This window comes from Girardinichthys multiradiatus, chromosome 19 (assembly GCF_021462225.1).
Source record: "Girardinichthys multiradiatus isolate DD_20200921_A chromosome 19, DD_fGirMul_XY1, whole genome shotgun sequence".
NCBI lineage: Eukaryota > Metazoa > Chordata > Actinopteri > Cyprinodontiformes > Goodeidae > Girardinichthys > Girardinichthys multiradiatus.
The window spans coordinates 20,226,056-20,243,259 of record NC_061811.1 but is presented as its reverse complement, the minus strand read 5'-3'; the positions used below and the strand labels follow the sequence as shown (position 1 = coordinate 20,243,259).

Sequence of the window (17,204 nt, the reverse complement as noted above, 5' to 3'; positions counted from 1 at the left end):
AAAGTGGTATTCAAGAAGTCGTTCTGTCTTGCATCATGATGTATGGAGAAAGAACCCAAAGAAAAAAACAACTATCTGAGTTCCTACAATACCTTGTATTTTTCTGTGATTGTGATGTCTAATTCTTCAAGGATCATTGAAACTGCAGAAGATGGCTTAGATTAAAAAAAGGTTTTAAAAAACATTGTGCATCCCATTTCCTGAGTTATTATTGTCTGAACAGCTGTACTGTCTTATCTGATTGTAGCAATTAGATAGTGCGATGGGTCATTAACCATTTGGAAGCAGTTTGCTCAGACAACACAGGAGTTCAAAAATCCGATGAACAAGACACTATCCAGACTTTACACAGAAAAACATCATGAACAAGTGGGCCTGCACTCTTAGAGCATATTATTCTGTTGGATAGTGTGATACAAGAAGGTTTTTAGGTCCAATTGGGTTGTGTCTTCCATAAGTACATACAGCTGAGTGCCATCTGCTACATATTAAAGACACCTAAAAAAGCTAAATGTTTGGCCACAATGACAAGAAGCATGTATGGAGGAGTCAATGTGATGCTTTTGGACCTAATAACCTTGTGCCAGCTGTAAAGGATGGTGGTGGTAGCATCTTGCTGTGGGGCAAGTCTGCCAGTCGTTTTGTTGAATTGCACAGAATAGATGGGGTTTATTCATGAAGGTGCTTACATGCAAAAGTGAAGCAATATTATGTCAAATTATTCTAGTTTAAACTCTCAGTATGAATTTTAGGTCAGCGGTTGCTACCCAGAGATTAGGGTTTACATTTATCAAGCCTATGAGTAACAAATGCCTGGAAAAGATTTCCTCATTATAGAAATGTTGTGATGGAGGTTTAATTGGTAAAGTCCTAATTGATTGTTTCCATCTTTCATAGATACATGTAGCTGAGAATCGTTTGCATATCACTGTAGTTTTATTTTGCATTATATAATAAAAAAACACTTAAACCAGTTGGCAAGATGACAAAGATTAGTCACCCTCTATAAAAATAAATGTCACAGATAGTTTTTCAGTTTATTTTTCTATTTCATCGTAAATTGTCATTTTAACTGAATAACATGTACCTTTACAACAAACTGACTTTGCACGTCATGCATATGACTGAGAGACGTCATGGTTGATGTTAGTCTGCAAAACAAAGTATTGGGAAACAGGGCTAAGCTATTTGTGTTTTATTTGCACTTTTAATTCACGTTTGTTCTTCAATCAGGTTTAAGCTACAGAAAAAACCCTGAATCAAGTTTTGAGAATAGCAGTAGGTTCCCAGATAAATTGTCAATGAAAAAGACATGGGAGAGGGCACATTCCTGTCCAGTGTGGACAGGAATAGACACATTTTATATTTAAGAACCATTTATATATCCTGTTTAAACAAGCAAGACAACAGCATTATACCCCATGACTACCCAGAATGACTGCAAGCAGACAGGCTGATGATGGGTCAACTGGAACTAGTTAGGCCCAACATCCAAGATACATTTTTGATTACAGCATGAAGAGGCAGGGGTGTTGTAGCAAATGCAGCACCTGGTTAAGTTATGCACAAGTCACAAAATTAGGTGTTCTGCTTTATTTATGCACTTTTTAGAGTACTTAATATATAACAGTCTGTCATCTGTATGACTGCTGTGTTGGCATGTCACATAATTGATGCTATAGCAGCTGAATGCAGTGTTTACAAGTGGCGAACATGGACAGAAATCAATCAAATGACAGAAACAGGTTCAAAGATAAAGAGATTAATACCCGTTTAAATCCTCAGTATCCCTGTCACCACTCGTTTCAGCCACAGAACCCATATTACCATTCATCAAGGGTTACAAATAATCATATCTGTATTCTTGTACAAATATATAAGACCGAGCTGCTTGCAGCAGGAAAGCTTTGTCAGAGCTGTATTGCTCAGATAAAAAGACCTACTGACTGGATGAAAATGCTTCAAAATCCTCATTGGAAGTAGCTCGTTCAGCATTGTGTCTTTAGATATTTGAGACGATTGTGTAACATGACTGATTGATTTCATCTCTCATAGATAGCTAAGTGTCATCTGCATATCAGTGGAGGTTTTAGTTTAGATTGAAGGTTCTAGCCCAAGAGCAGGACCCTGTGGAATCTCATCACTAGCTTTGGCATATATAGTTAACTTGTCAAGATGATTCAACAGAGTATAAATGTTTTTTAGGAAATTGGGATTGGCAAGTGTTACTTCCTGATGGTGCTTCAAACTTTTTCCTTTAGGCTGCTTCTTTGCTGGCCCAAAAGTTTGTATATACTAGAATAGAATATGGAATAAAAATATATATTTTTTAAATTCAATGGTAAATGGACTGAACTTATATAGCACTTTTCCAGTCATGCAGAGCACTCAAAGCACTTTACACTAGAGCCACATTCACCCAATCGCACTCACCAACACTCACACATTCATACACCGATACGGAGATCAGTAGGCAACTTGAGGTTAAATGCCTTGCCCAGGGGCACATCAACATATGGCAGGAGGAAGCTGGAATCAAACCCACAACCTTCTGATTGCAAGACAACTACTCTTCCTACTGAGCCACAGTCGCCTCAGTAATTGAAATTAAATTTGAAAAGACAGAAAGATTTTGTGTTTGGTAATAGTTCTGTCCTGTGTTTTGTAGTAATTTATTTTTGTCACTCATTTTACACAGTAGGACAGGAAGTTTTGGGGTTCTTTAGCTTAATTGTTTTAAGTGGCCAGTAAAAAAACAAAGGCACTTAGTATTTTATTACAAATAATTAAACCCTACATGATTCCCTGTTTTTCTGTTTAGGTGTGTGCTGTGCAAGGAAAAAAAAAACGTGCACAGAGTTGTAAAAGTAACTTATGCTGGATTGTCAGACTCCACTAAACAAGAACAACTATTTTTGTCTGCGTAGTTCAGCTTTCTGAACAGCACTTTAATTTAGAATGACACTATCTTAAAGTTAAAGGGTCTGCCTTTGGATTTGGTTTGTTTGTTTCACTGATTCAATATGACTTGTGACAGCTTTTCGCTGACTTTTTGGAACAAGATAAGTCTGAATCACTCCACAAAGAGGCTCGCCGATCATCAGTGCCTTCGGTTTGGCCAAATAGAGGGGCAGCCCGCTGCTTCCCAATAAAGAGTCGTCCTGTGCCCGTCTCCCTGGCCCTCTCACCTTCCTGTTGGTTCTCATCCATCTGTTTACTCTATCCCAGTCCAAAGAAAGCATCCATTAAATCACCGCTAAAGATGAAAACTGGACATGACAGCTACAAACTGGAGCAAACCAATGTCCTCCCAAAGCCCACTCCCTACCCGGCCGCACATTCCCATGCCTGTTCCTATCTGTCCCATATTGTCAGTGAGAAAAGCCCCCAGCGTTGCTTTGAGGCAGAGAGCAGTTCTTGTTTACTGATGCACACAGCACTGATGTGAGCTGATTTCATCAGGCAACACTTTTGGATGCCGTCTTCCTCTGCCTTCCTTCTTTTTCTTCTGTCTGTAGCCACTAATGTATCAGCTGTGACAGGGCAGACTGTGTGACACTCAGCAGAACTTAAATATCTGGATATTTCTCTTTTTTCTCTACAAATTATCATCTGCTAATTAATGCATCTTTTCATTCCAAGTATGTCTTTTACTTGGGGCTGCAACTATTCTTATTGCTTTTTCCCTATCTGGTTAATTCCCCTTTACTTTGATTAAGCAGTCATCAAATTAACTGCAGCAAAAATTACTTCCAGTCTAGTTGGGGAGGAAATGTTCACTGAAGGAATACAGTGGTTAGCTTAGATTTGGGATCAGCAGAGTGATTAGTTAATAGTCTTCACAGCAAACTGGTTGCGCTGCTCCTCTGTCCATCATGTGTGGTGGTTAGATTTCCTCTCACCAAGACAGGCTCCGATTATAACAAATGGATGAGTTCAAACCATCTGTAAGACATTTGATTAACGCTGCAGAGCCTCCAATGGCAGAGGAAGGCCAGAATGGTCCTTGATGTAGAATTGCCCCAATAGCAACAGCCATGCTCCAGGAAAAACATCACAGAAGTAGAAATTATATCCTCAGAGAGACAGATGAGGTTCACAGCGAGCAGCTCCGGGTGGCTTTCACATCCATCTTACACACAACTTGATTGGTACTCGCAGTCATAAGCTCAGGCTCATGGTGCAGCTATTGAAGCTAATGTTGCATGAAGCAAAACAGATGTTTCTACTGGTGTCTTTCCTGTTCGTTTTCCTATCTTATTATTTTTGGGCATTTGAACACACTTGTCTTCATATTTCTATTTTTACAGGCAAAGTCATAGATGGATGCAGTGTACTGTACATTTCTCTTGAGCCAAGCGGTTATGGTGGTTAAAAAAAAAAAAGCAATGCAACAGTGGCAGCCTCAGTGCTCCCCTTGCACCTGCATTTGATGTATGCAGGTGCAGCAGCACTAAGCATAGGTCACCTGCATTTTGGCAGCTGTCAAAACTCAGGACTCCTAGTTTGCCATTTAGTAAAGGAATAAAGTGGAATATGAGACAATTTCAGAGCAGTGAGCTTAGTGTTGACAGAATGATCAAGAAATCTAGCTGATAGCGTTGAACACATTTATTTGATACAATGGTATTGCTCTGGTTAAACTTTTTGACCTCATAAGGATGTCATTAAAGAAAATGTAGGTTTTTATTCTATTTCAGATGAAACACAGGGTGTGTTAGTCTGCCAGTGGTACTTGTGCATTGCACAGAAAGGATATGATGAAGTAAAAAGACTTTATCCAAATTCTTCACCTTCAACTGAAATCAACATCTAGATGTATACCAAACACATCCAAAGTGGTTTTGATATGAATTAACCAGGCAACATTAAGCTGCTGGAAATCCTATCCCAAACCAACCCCTTTATTAAAAACTGGGTCAATGGCAGGGAACCAACCAGTTTAGATGAACTCTACCAATCCTGCCAAGACCAGTTGTCAAATATCCAGGCAGCAGTAGACCGAAAGCTCAGTGATGGTTACAGAAAGCATGAGGTTGATGTGCACGTTGCTAAACAACATTGAACCAGTTATTGGGGTTGTTTGTGTTTTTAAAAATCCTTGGAATTGTAAGGTGTCAAACAGTCTTACTGGCCACCACACTGGTGTTCACCAGGCCTTTTTACTCAGAATTTTACTCAGAATTTCATGTTTTGGTCCAAATTTTCCAAATAACATTCCTGACCTCTTCTTGTCTCGCTAAGGACACAGCACTGGACCCAGGAGAGGATGTGGCTCTTCTCTCAGTAAGCTTTGAGGATGCTGAAGCTACCCAGGTTTTCCCCAAGCTATACCTCTCTCCAAGCATCGAGCAGTAAGTGCATTCACCAATAAGTCTTAATTTTTATACAATTCTGTTGAGTCTAGGTGTAAATTTGATTCAGGTTCCTCAAGCAATATGATTTATCTGCTACAAAAGCTGGTAAAGATAATAGAGGTCCTATCTTTTGGTCCTGACCTGTGTTTTTTCTTTGTGTTCTCACTCCTCACTGCTTTTGATTCTCAGAATCAAAGCTATAATGAGCTGATTAATGTCAGCGAGCTGAACATCTTGCACCATGTTGCTGAGGATAACCCCATACCCTTATGTCTAAACTCATTAGTCCCCTTTCCTTAAGACAATGAGTAGAAAGGGAGAAATTAGATGGATGACACAGAGTCTGAACCAGGGATGACTGAAAGTATGCACACATCTAGACTGTAGAATATGTCTGTTTGCAGGTGGTGTTTGAAGATCTTTTTAAATTTGTTTGCCTGCTGCAGATGTATGCACAGTATTTTTTTCTCCAGCTACATCTTGTGTGCATTTATCAGCTCACATTGTATCACTTTTGTGTTGTAGTGTAGATGGATTTGTGTTTCTAGACATGCATGAACAAGGGTTTTAATGTCCCAAAGACTGATATGCCTCCATCTTCTTGTTTTACCATGTTTAGATGCTTGCACCAGTATTCCAGTCGGGTTTGCGCTCAGCAGTGTCTGTGTATGGGTGGATGTAGATGTGTTTTGTATGTTTGACGGAGAGAGCCAGGTATGGGCCCACTCTAACCTTAGGGCCTCACGGTCTGGGCGTTCGTGCTCCGAATAATCTCGGACTGATGTTTATTTACAAGCACACGGCCCGTCACACCAGGTTAAGATACTTCTTCTCCCACCAGCACTGCTTTTTCTTCCTCTCTGTCTTCTTTCATTCAGTCCTATATCCTTCTGTCTCCAAACATTCTCTTTTTCGTGACTAATTTTCCTTTTATTTTACCACACTTGTTTGGTCCTTTTTTATAATCAAACCTGTCATTGCCTAAGTTGTCTTCTGTTTGCTTTTTGCTCATGAACTCATTACTTCTATGTAGCATTTTAAGCAATCCAAAATCTGTCAAAAGTATTCACAACCCTTGAGCTTTTTCACATATTTGTCAAGCAAAACTCCTAAACCCCCAAGTAAAAGTGGCTTCTCGTCTTGCCTCTCTTCTTTAAAAACGTAGTCTATGGAATGCATGACATCAGATTCTGGCACCTGAGCTTCAGACCTCTACAGTTCTTCCAGAGTTGCCATGCACCACTTGGCTGCTTCTCTGATTAATGCATGACCATGTCTTGGTAGGTGTACAGTTGTGCCCGTCTCTTTCCATTATTGGATGATGGATTAAACGGCACGCAGTGAGACGTTTAAGACGTGGGATATGGTTTCATAACCTAACTCTGCCTTGAACCTCTTCACAACTTTAGTTCTGCTGTTTGATCACACAGATTTTTCCAGCAAACCTCTGAGCCTTTCATAGAACATCTGGATTTATACTGAGATTAAATAGTACACAGTTGGGCTCTAATAATTAGGGAATATCTGAAGGCAGTTTGTTGCACTGGTTTTTTTCTAGGGGTGCTAGATGAAAGGGGGATGAATACAAATGCTCACCATGTATCACTATATACCATTTCCGGTCATGTGGTCTTAACATGAAAAAAAGTGGAAAAACTTCGAGGGGTATAAATACTATAGAAAGGGCACGATATCAACCACACAAGCTTTTTTGGCACAAATGAGGTTATTAGTTTTCCAAACTAAGAGTTGAATTTAGGTGTACAATATTAAAAAGCACAAGAATCTTTATCTTCATACTTTGAGCAAAAACACCATTAACTGTGACATCATAACTCAAGTGTTTTGTCCCTTTTGTTGCATTTGTAATTGGCAGGGAGAATGTTTAAAAAAGTGTTTTTTTCAAAAAGAGAGGTCACATGGTTAAAAATATATAATAAAGTTTTCAGAATTACCTTAATATCTACATTTCTGTACAAAGGTTATGGTGGATAAAAAGCAGCCTCCATTTTTTTTGAAAGACCTTCAAAAAATCTAAAGACCTAATGATCAAGAAAACTTTTAAAAGATTTAAAAAATGTGTTCTGGGTTGGATATTTAGATGATATTCCACTTCTAAAAATTTACCAGCTCTTTAAATGGTATTGATGGCAGAGTGCACAGAAGAAGAGGTTTTACAGCATAAAGAGCTCAAGTAAAGAGGGAAGAGCAACAACTAGATGAGTGAGAATATAGCTGATTCATTTAACATCAACTGTTGCAGAACCAAGATGACATGTTGAGTCATGAGTGCAATCATGTCTACCTTTTGGTTTGGCCACTTTTAAATGAGGTACTTTGCATACGTATAGAAGAAAACCTGTCTATAATTCAGTATAGATTCATGCAATGCCTCATTCTTAAAGACCAGCATTGCTTGCTAAATGCAGTTGCTGTGAAATATTTACAGACTCCTAAAAGCTAGTGGTTTTAGTAACTGGGATTAGTAACTCTTCTTAAGTAAAGAAGAAACATAAATGGGTAAAAATGTAACATAAGAGAAAGCTAATTGTTTCTTTCAGTGAAGTGTTTATAATTTGGATTTATTTTTAGTGGTATTTAAATATAGGCATGTTTAAGTAAATTACATTTCAGGATTTGTAAATTTCATCATGCAATGAAATCAATACTAACATTATTTGAGTCCTTGCTGTGTTATGCAGTGGCTTTGTCTGCACTGATAAAAATTGACTCAGCTTAGCAGGACAAATGCTTAAAGTGGCAGCGGGGCAGTCTGAACTATTTTCTGAATAATTAATGCTATAATTAATTGACCTTTTTGAAACCTCAGTTGTGCATAGAGCATTTAAATTTCATCCCAAGGTGATCAAGAAATACAGGAGAGGAAAAAAATCAGTCAGTGACATCAGAGCAGAAGTTATTTACTGTACCCTGACACAGGGAAACAGCAAATTTTACACTCTGCATCTTAATACACATGCCAGATACAAATGGTGACTGCGTCTTACAGTTCGTAAAAGTGACATAATATTTCCACCCTTAATATCTTGAAGATACGCCAACATCCATGGCAAAATACAATAAAAAACAAAATCTTGTTATTGCCACATTTTATTCACATTACAAAATGTATGACTGTAGCAGATATCAACAGATGATGCTTCATGTTCAGTTTGTCAGAACCTAAATTACCTTTTCAAATAAGACCTGTTGTGTAGCATTGCCAGGGTTCCACGCATGACACTCGACACAGTATCAATCATCTGTGTTTCTAGTTTTATCACTCAGATATGTTGCATTTCAACAAAGTAATTGTATTAAAAAGTATGTTTACTGTCTTCAAAATCATCTTTATAATCTCAACACACTTATTGCATCATAAATTTAATCTGAAAGGTTTTCAACTTGCAAATATTTCTTTTTTAATAAGAAATTTATAATTTACATTTCTATTCAAAAGGAAAGCATAAATGAGCATCAAGCACACACACACAGCTGATTCTCCTCTTCATTAGGATGACATGAACAAGACCTTATCCTCATGCAACAGCTAATTACACAACACTAAAGGTCACCTACCTACTGACTGTCCCACATAATCCTCAATTATTTCATGGCATGCACATGCAGGAATAAATCCAAGCAATATTATGATGAGATATCTCAGACATCATATCTTTCTGCGTATTGTTTTGCTTGATTTCAAAAGACACAATCCTGGTTTAAGGAACACGCTGAGTGATTGAGAACTTTGTGGAAGTGTTGAAATAACATAAAAGCTATAGACATGTGCATTAGTGACCAGACCGACGCAGTTTCTGTGGCGTTAAAGGCTGCACTTCTCCAGGAGCACCATGCAGAGAGCAGACAGAGGGAGGCTGAGGGCGGCAGAGAGTGGGGAGCTGTGAGGGGTGGTTGCCGGCGAAGCAGCGGGGGGTTACATAAAGTAGGAGAGGAAAGAACCCCCTCAGAAACATCTCAAAATGCAGAGGCTTAAGAGCTTCTCATTGAGCAAAGCTCCCATTTCCAAGCCCTCTCCTCATGCTTAATGTTGCCTCTTTGTCTCGTGATATTTGCACATATGCATATCAAGGCCATCCATGAATATGCTCTGCTGCATGTTTTTGTGCACCTTTTTTGTCGGCTGTGTGGGAGTGTGTTAATTCATGACCCAGGGCAAAAAAAACAAAAAAAACAAAGTCTTGTTCACCGTTGTTTGAAGACCGCAACGTGTTTGTGAGTTTCAGCATCAGTGTTGCATTCGCCGAGGACGCTTCTTTATTTAGCATGCAGATACTTGTGTTTATGCAGATGTGTAACCCTGTTAGCTTTCCTCCGCATCCCCGCTGACCCCTGTTAGTCTTTGCTCCTGTGTAGCTGCCCATTATCTCCGCATTGGCTCCACTGAAGAGGAAAACTCATTTGCTGCAGCGTGCCTGCACACGTCTGTGTTTTTCTAGCAAACCATTTGATCGACGTTCAAGAGGCTCGGTGTCGATTCCAGTTATCACAAATGTTCACAGTATCTCGTGAAGCCAAGAAAAAAAACCGCCTCAGAACAGATTTGGAAAATGTTTAAATCAATCCTCTATTTTATGAAGTTGTGAATGTAACAAGTGACAGATTCACAGACTGCCTCAGCTTTGGTGTTTGTGCAGGGTGTCATATCAGCTACATCTACTCAGTGTTGAAATGTTCAGGTCTGTTTCATTTTTGCAATTTTTCTGTGAGTCTTTATTTGTATACAAAGCCTTGCAGATGTGTTTATGCCTATTGAACCTTTCCACATTTTGTGACATTATAAGCACAACTTTCATGGTATTTTCAGGGGATTTTATGTAATGGACCAACACAAAGTAGTGCATGGTTTTGAAAGGTTTTTACAAATTAAAAAAAGACTATTGTGTCTCACGCTTCTATATTCATCCCTGCCAGAGTTGATGCTTTGTATAACCACCTGTAGCTGCAGTAACACCTGCAGAACCATTGTGGTATCTTTCTACCTGCTTTGTACATCTGAAGATCCTTTTGCCCATTTCTTTTTGCAAAATCACTCTAGCTTACTCAGAATCGATGGAGCGACTTTTCCAGTTTTCTCGTAGATTCATGAATTGATTTAGGTCTGTACTTTGACTTGGCCATACTGACAAATGAACATGCTTTGATCTAAACCAATTCATTGTAGCTCTGAATGTATGTTAGTCAGTGCTGCTGAAATGTTTACCTCAGCTCCAGTCTAAAGTCTTTTGCGAACAGGTTTTCTTCCAGGCTTTTCATGTGTTTAGCTCCATCCACCTTCCCATCAACTCTGACCAGCTTCCCTGTTCCTGCTGAAGAAAAGCATGCCCACAGCAACATAATGCCACAACCATGATGTCATAGTGTATTCAAGGGGATGTGTAGACTTAGTTTTTCATCACACAAAGTGTTGTGCATGTAGCCAAAACACTTGTCATCTAACCAGAGCAGCTTCTTCCACGTTTGTACTGGTACATGGTTGTGACTGACCTTAATCAGATTTCTTATCACTTTCTTCTTATCACTTTTCAATAAAGGCCTGATTTATGGAGTGCACAACTGGTAGTTGCCCTGTCTACATATTCTCCCCTGAGCTGTGGATCTTTACAGCTTCTCCAGAGTTGCCATGGGACTTGTGACTACTGCTCCGATTAATGTTCCCCTTATCCAGCCTGTTTGTTTAGGTGGAAGGTCATGTCTTGGTACATTTGCAGTTGTGCCATCTTTTGTTTTCAGATGCTGGATTGTTTTGTGCTCAGTGGGACATTTAGAGCTTGATATATGGTTGTATAACCTAAACCTGCTTTAAACCGCGTGTCTCTTGGTCTTCATGGTGCTGTTTGTCCACTCATGTTCTCTAACAGACCTCTGGCCTTTACAAAACAGCTGTACAGTGCCTTGCAAAGTATTCACCCCCCATTGGCATTTTTCATGTTTTGTTGCCTCACTGGATTTAAAATGGATTGTTTGAGAGTTTGCACAGTGTCATTTACAGAACAGCAATCTACAACTTTCCATCTTCTAACCACCGATTCTCAATTGAATTGAGGTCTGGACTTTAAGTAGGCCATTGCAACACATTTAAAAGTTTCCCTTAAACCACTGGAGTGTTGCTTTAGCAGTATGCTTTGGGTCATTGTTCTGCTGGAAGGTGAATCTCCATCCCAGTCAAATCATAGACAGAGTGACTCAGGTCTAGGGCTACAATATCCCTGTATTTAGCTCCATCCAACATTCTCTTGACTCGGACCAGTTTCCCAGTCTCTGCTGTTGAAGCACATCCCCACACCATGGGCGTTGGTGGCGACAGTGGTAGGGGTTTGTCCTGTAACCGGTGGGTTACCGTGGGTTGGTTCAAACCCCACTGTGTCTTTTTCAGTTGTTGTGTTCTTGGGCAAAACACTTCACCAGCCTTGCCTGCTGATGGTGGTCAGAGGGTTCGGTGGCGCCGCTTGTATGGCAGCCTCAATTCTGTCAGTGCGCCCCAGGGCAGCTGTTGCTACAATGTAGCTCACCACTGTCACTGTGTGAATGAATGGTTGGATGACTGATTACAGTGTAAAGCACTTAGGGGTCTTTGGGGACTTGATAAAGCATTGTAGAAGGGCGGGCCATTCACCATTAACCACAGCATAATGCTTCCACCACCATGTGGGGATTGTGGTAGAACCCCTCCCTGACTTGTACTTCTCAACAACTTTGTTCTTGACTTGTTTAGAGAGCTCCTTGGTCTTCATGGTGTAATGCCTTTTGCTTAGTGGTGTTTCAGCCTCTGGGGCCTTTCAGAAAAGGTACTTTTATACTGACAGATCATGTGACAGATTGCACACGGGTGGACTTCATTTCACTAATTATGTGACTTTCGAAGGTAATTGGTTGCACCAAAACCTTTTAGGTGCTTCATAGCAAAAAGGGTGGATATATTAAAAAACATTTACTTAGAGGCTGGAATGTAACAAATGCAACAAAATAGTTAAAATGCCAAGGGGAGCTAAATACTTTTGCGAGGCACTGAGTTATACTGAGATAAAATTACATACATAGGGACTCTATTTACTAACCGGGTGACTTCTCTGCATTTTACTTCAGCCATTCTTTTCTAGAGTGAAATCCAATCATTTGTGTACAAGATTTTCAGCACCTTGTGGCGATTTTTCACCTGTTGCAGCTCTAAGGTTGTGTTCAGTAAGACAAGTCAGTAAAAATCTTTAATCTGACGTGTGCTGCTAAAATGCATCTCTGAGTATAAACATACAGCCACATAGACGTAAGATGAAACTCCACAAATTAAACAACAATAAATTCACAGACAGAACAGAGAGCAGAGATGACTTTGATAAAATGACGTTAAACTGCACTGTACAGTGCTGAGTTTTCCAAGAATCCTCCATTTTAGACAGACATGTTGTAACGAGCCGGACAGCGCTGGATTTCACAACTATTAATAGGAACTGCTATCTTTTTGCAGTAAAATGTCCATATCAGGCAAAAATATGAAGCTGTCAATAACATCCGCTCACAATGTCGCAGGAGTCCTGCTGCCGTGTCCCAGTGTGATTTAATTAACTATCGTTTGCTCTGGAAAAAATGAATCAAGGAAGTAGAGCAGGAGGAAAATGGGGAGAAAAGAAGATAATAGTTCAGCTATTTTCTTTGATTGTCAAGATCAAATCAAAATATTGGAAATATTTTGTTACATTGACATGTTAACACCTCTCTACAGGTAAAATGAAAGGGGGATTTGTAAATTATAGACTATATTTTAAGTGGTTATTTTGTTGGTTTTGATGATTAACAAGAAATTCAACAGTTGTAGCCCATGTCCTGTATACTATACAGCGAGTGGCTCCTGAAGCCCCGACTCCAACTGCAGTCCCACACCATATAAAGCTCAATCAAACTCTGTAAAGGGCTTTGCTTTACAATCCTTACATGGCTGGGGTTATCACTGTGGCGTGTCATCTTTTTCTACCAAACGTTTATCTTCCACTTAGCTTTCCATTTATATGCCAGGATACAGCACTCTGTAAACAACCAGCTTCTTAAAACATGATCTTTTGTGGCTTAACCTTCTTGTAGAGGGTGTCCGTGTCTGTCTTCTGGAAAACTGTCACGTCAGCATTCTTCCCCATGATTGTGTAAGCCATAATATGTCTGTATTAAAATTGTTTTTCCCCCTATATTTAAGCCATAATAATAACAATTAATAGAGACAAACATTGAATTATATCGCCATGTGTGTAATGAATCTATATAATATACAAGTTTCACTCTTGATTTAATAAGAAGTAGCATCACCTTTACCTTTAAGAGTTACAAAAATGTAGATGAATAAAAACAATAAAAAAAACTGCAACATTACTTTTTTAAGGATCTATAAAATACTTTCCAGTTGAGTTCTGTTTTATTTGTCACTTAGCTGGATCTTTTTAAGTTTTTAACTCCTGTCTCCTCGGTCGTATGTCTCTCCGCCCCCGTCCTTGCCCCTCCTGTTTTCCACATGCATTGCCGCTCGTCTCCTCTCCCTCCGTCTTCCTCTGTGCTTCCATCATTCGTTCTCTCTCCTCTGCTGATCCCTCTGGCTGATCCTCAAAGGGAAACCGAGCAAGTGAGTGGGACTTAAAAGAGAGGAAAGCGCTGCGCTCTCACCAGCAAGGTCGTCCCTCGCTCGACTGAAACGCAGCGCGGAGAGAAAAAAAAAACATTCATTTTCTCTTCCCTTGCACCTCTCTGCTTTTTTTTCCTTCCATCACTCCTGAGATGTTTGATATCTCACTTTTGCTGTCTTTCAGCAGGGGCTTGGATCTAAGCGCTCTGAACGCACACTAGTAAGCCCCCTGAGCTACAGTGTTTTACCTCTATTCCTATTCCCTCTTCCTCTCCTTTTCCTGCTCTCTCTGCTGTTTTGCCTACCTCTGTCTTCAAACACACCATTACTCTGTTTTCAGCCCTTCAGAGTGACAAGGGGGAAAAAAACAGGCTGAAGTACCCCAACTAACACCCACGATTTCACCGATAACGTTGAGTGTATGAGCACCGCTGCATAGCTCTCTGATTTATTTGCTTCTCCTTCTGTAGAGATCATTTATTATGTGAAGTACAACCACTTTCATTCTGCAGGTTATGAAAATGCACCTGCTTAAGATTCAGTGTTCATTTGTTATATAATATTTTACGGGAAGTCTGGAAGAAAATGTACTGTGAAACGGATGGTGTTACACTCATTTAAAGTAGCTGTTAAATTCATGTAGACATTTAGAGAGCATAGATAATATGAGTTTTGGGCCTTCCATCATTGTTCATTCATCATTTTTCACCAATGTGTCCGTAGCACAATTTGAATGTAATCTAAATATGTAACAACTGCACCAACCTCAGTTTTATTCCCTAGAAACAACTGCTTGCTTGTTTTCTGGTTTTACAACCTGGAGATTTGTTGTGAAGGTGTACATGTCCCAAGCCATCACGGTACAGGCATTAAAGACCAGTTCAAGCGAGCCTCATCTTTTTTATTTTTTCACATTTTTTGTGAAATCAGTTGTATAAGTAAGCTGGCCTCGCATCAATCACTGCTGTATCTCACACACAGAGCATGTTTAGTAAAATAAGTAACATTACAAATAAGTAACAGGAACATTACATGCAAATAAACTCATCATACATGAAGCAATGGGCCAGATTAACATGTCTTGGTTCTCCTGTGTTTTTAAAGCACTGATCTGCAACATGATTCTAGAGAAAACAAAGTCCTGTTTATATGAAGGCCTCGTATCAAAATAATCCTGTGTGCTGCACTCTTATATTTCATCGATTCACAGCTTGATTGATGATGATAGAAATAAAGAAAAAGGTTTTAAACTTGACAAAATAAACCACTAAGTTGTTTGCGCATTGACTGCTTGCATATATTAAAACATAGACTCAAACCAGCTTCTACAAACACCTTACATCTGATCCTTAAATCACTTTGTAAGAAAATTAAAGGACTGCCCATTATGAAACTTTTTGTGTTTTTTTTAGGATCGCACTTAATGTTGCAACGTGAAAATAATATGACTTTAAATAAATCTTTTCAAATGATAGTTTCATTAAATGAGGGATAAAAGACACATGAACCAACCTGACCTAATGTGGAAAGGTTATCTCCGCCCTTGCTAAATGATCAGTTAACTCTGATTAAGCACATTTTTCGTTTCTCTGGCTGCACACTAATTATTGTCTTATCTGTAGAATCAACAAATCACTTAAATAGAGTCTGTCTGACAACATGAAGAAAGCTAAAAGATCTTGAAAAGCAACACCTCATACCTTGATCTAAACAAATTCTAGAACCGATGAGAAACGCAGTTGTTTACATGCATAATCGATTCAAAGCCATTTGAAAAAATGACACAAAATGCAGCTTTTCCAGGAGTGGCCAGCCAACCAAAATCACTTCAAGAGACTAGAGTGCATCAGTGACCCATCCAGGAGGTCACAAAAGAACCCAGAACACATAAAGCACCCCAGGCCTCACTTGCCTAAGTTAAAGCCGGAGTTCATGATTGAAGAATAAGAAAGAGACTGAGCAAAAATGGCCTCCATGACAAACTGCCAAGGTGAAGACTATGCTGACCTTAAAGAACACATAGAAAGCCTTGATGATCCCCAAGAGTTTGAGGAAAATATTATTCGGACTGACGGGGCAAAAGTGGATCGTTTTTAGAAGGTGTTCATCTGCTTCAACTTAGCATGGTGGTGGTAGTTTGATGGTTAGGACTTGGACAGCTTGCTGTAATTGATGGAGCCATGAATTCTGCTCTCTAGCAGAACATCTTGAAGAAGAAAGTTCATTCTTTAGTTTGTAAACTAAAACTGAAGTCTACTTGGGTCGTGCTTTGGGAACAACGATCGGGAAAACAAAGAAATTGAGCTTTGATAACCATTTTTGGTGAAAACCAGAGAATGAATTCAAAAATAAATGCGAGCGCTTTGAAAAATTTCCTTAACAATGTCTCTTTAATGCCACTCATGTTGTATCTACATGCACGGAACGTCCCCTGGAGCAGATACCTGCAGCCATAAAAGTGTTCATTAGCACAGCTCATGAGGCTGCACCTGTGATAATGTAAGAGTAGAGGAAGTAATGAGTTAGTGTCGCTGCAGCTTCCATCAGAATCTCATTGGTTATTTTCAGCTCTGGACTCATCATAAAGAGGCGCTTATCTGCAAAGACGTTGATTTCTGGCTAATTGTTTGTCTCCCTCTCTAAGCATTTTATAGCTGGACTCGATCCTCATTTAATTTTTTATTTCCTTTACGCTCACATCTCGTTTACCTGATTTTCCCGAGCTCATGAGACGAGTCAGATACATCTCTCCTTCCCCCAGAAAACCTGCTGCATTGCATAAAAGAATCGAGTGGGCACCGTCTCTGCCCCCAAACCAGATTTAGGAGCCCAGAAAAATCAACACAGAGAGACAGTTTTAGGCTGCAGTGCACTAATGTTTGTGTATCTGCATTTGCCTGTAGGTGCCTCTGTGTGTGTCAGTTTCTGTGTGTGCATGCATGCCCTGAGTGTGTGTATATACGTGTCGGCTGTGTGGGTGTACACTTTGTTTGCGTGTGTCCCCTCTCCAGGGTCTGTAGAGGTGTGTTATGGACTTTAAAAGTCTCTGCATTTCAATCTGATTTTTTTTCCAAGGTTTTATGAAAATCTTGTCACAGACAGAAATTTTCAGTGTGATACAATTAATTTTCCACCAGCTCGGCAAGCGCACTTGACAGTCTGAGATGTCAGTGCAGACGGCTTGTTCTCCCCCACTCCAGCACAGGCCGCTGTCTTCTTGA

At 39.6% G+C, this 17,204-nt stretch overlaps 1 protein-coding gene across 1 annotated transcript in view; it reads left to right on the top strand.

Moving 5' to 3' along the window:
• babam2 (BRISC and BRCA1 A complex member 2) overlaps nt 1-17,204 on the top strand; it is a 107,193-nt gene that overhangs the window by 72,142 nt on the left and 17,847 nt on the right. Inside the window, exon 7 of the mRNA XM_047345094.1 lies at nt 5,245-5,354. Coding sequence (XP_047201050.1) covers nt 5,245-5,354 — 110 coding nt within the window. The remainder of the gene's footprint in view (nt 1-5,244; nt 5,355-17,204) is intronic.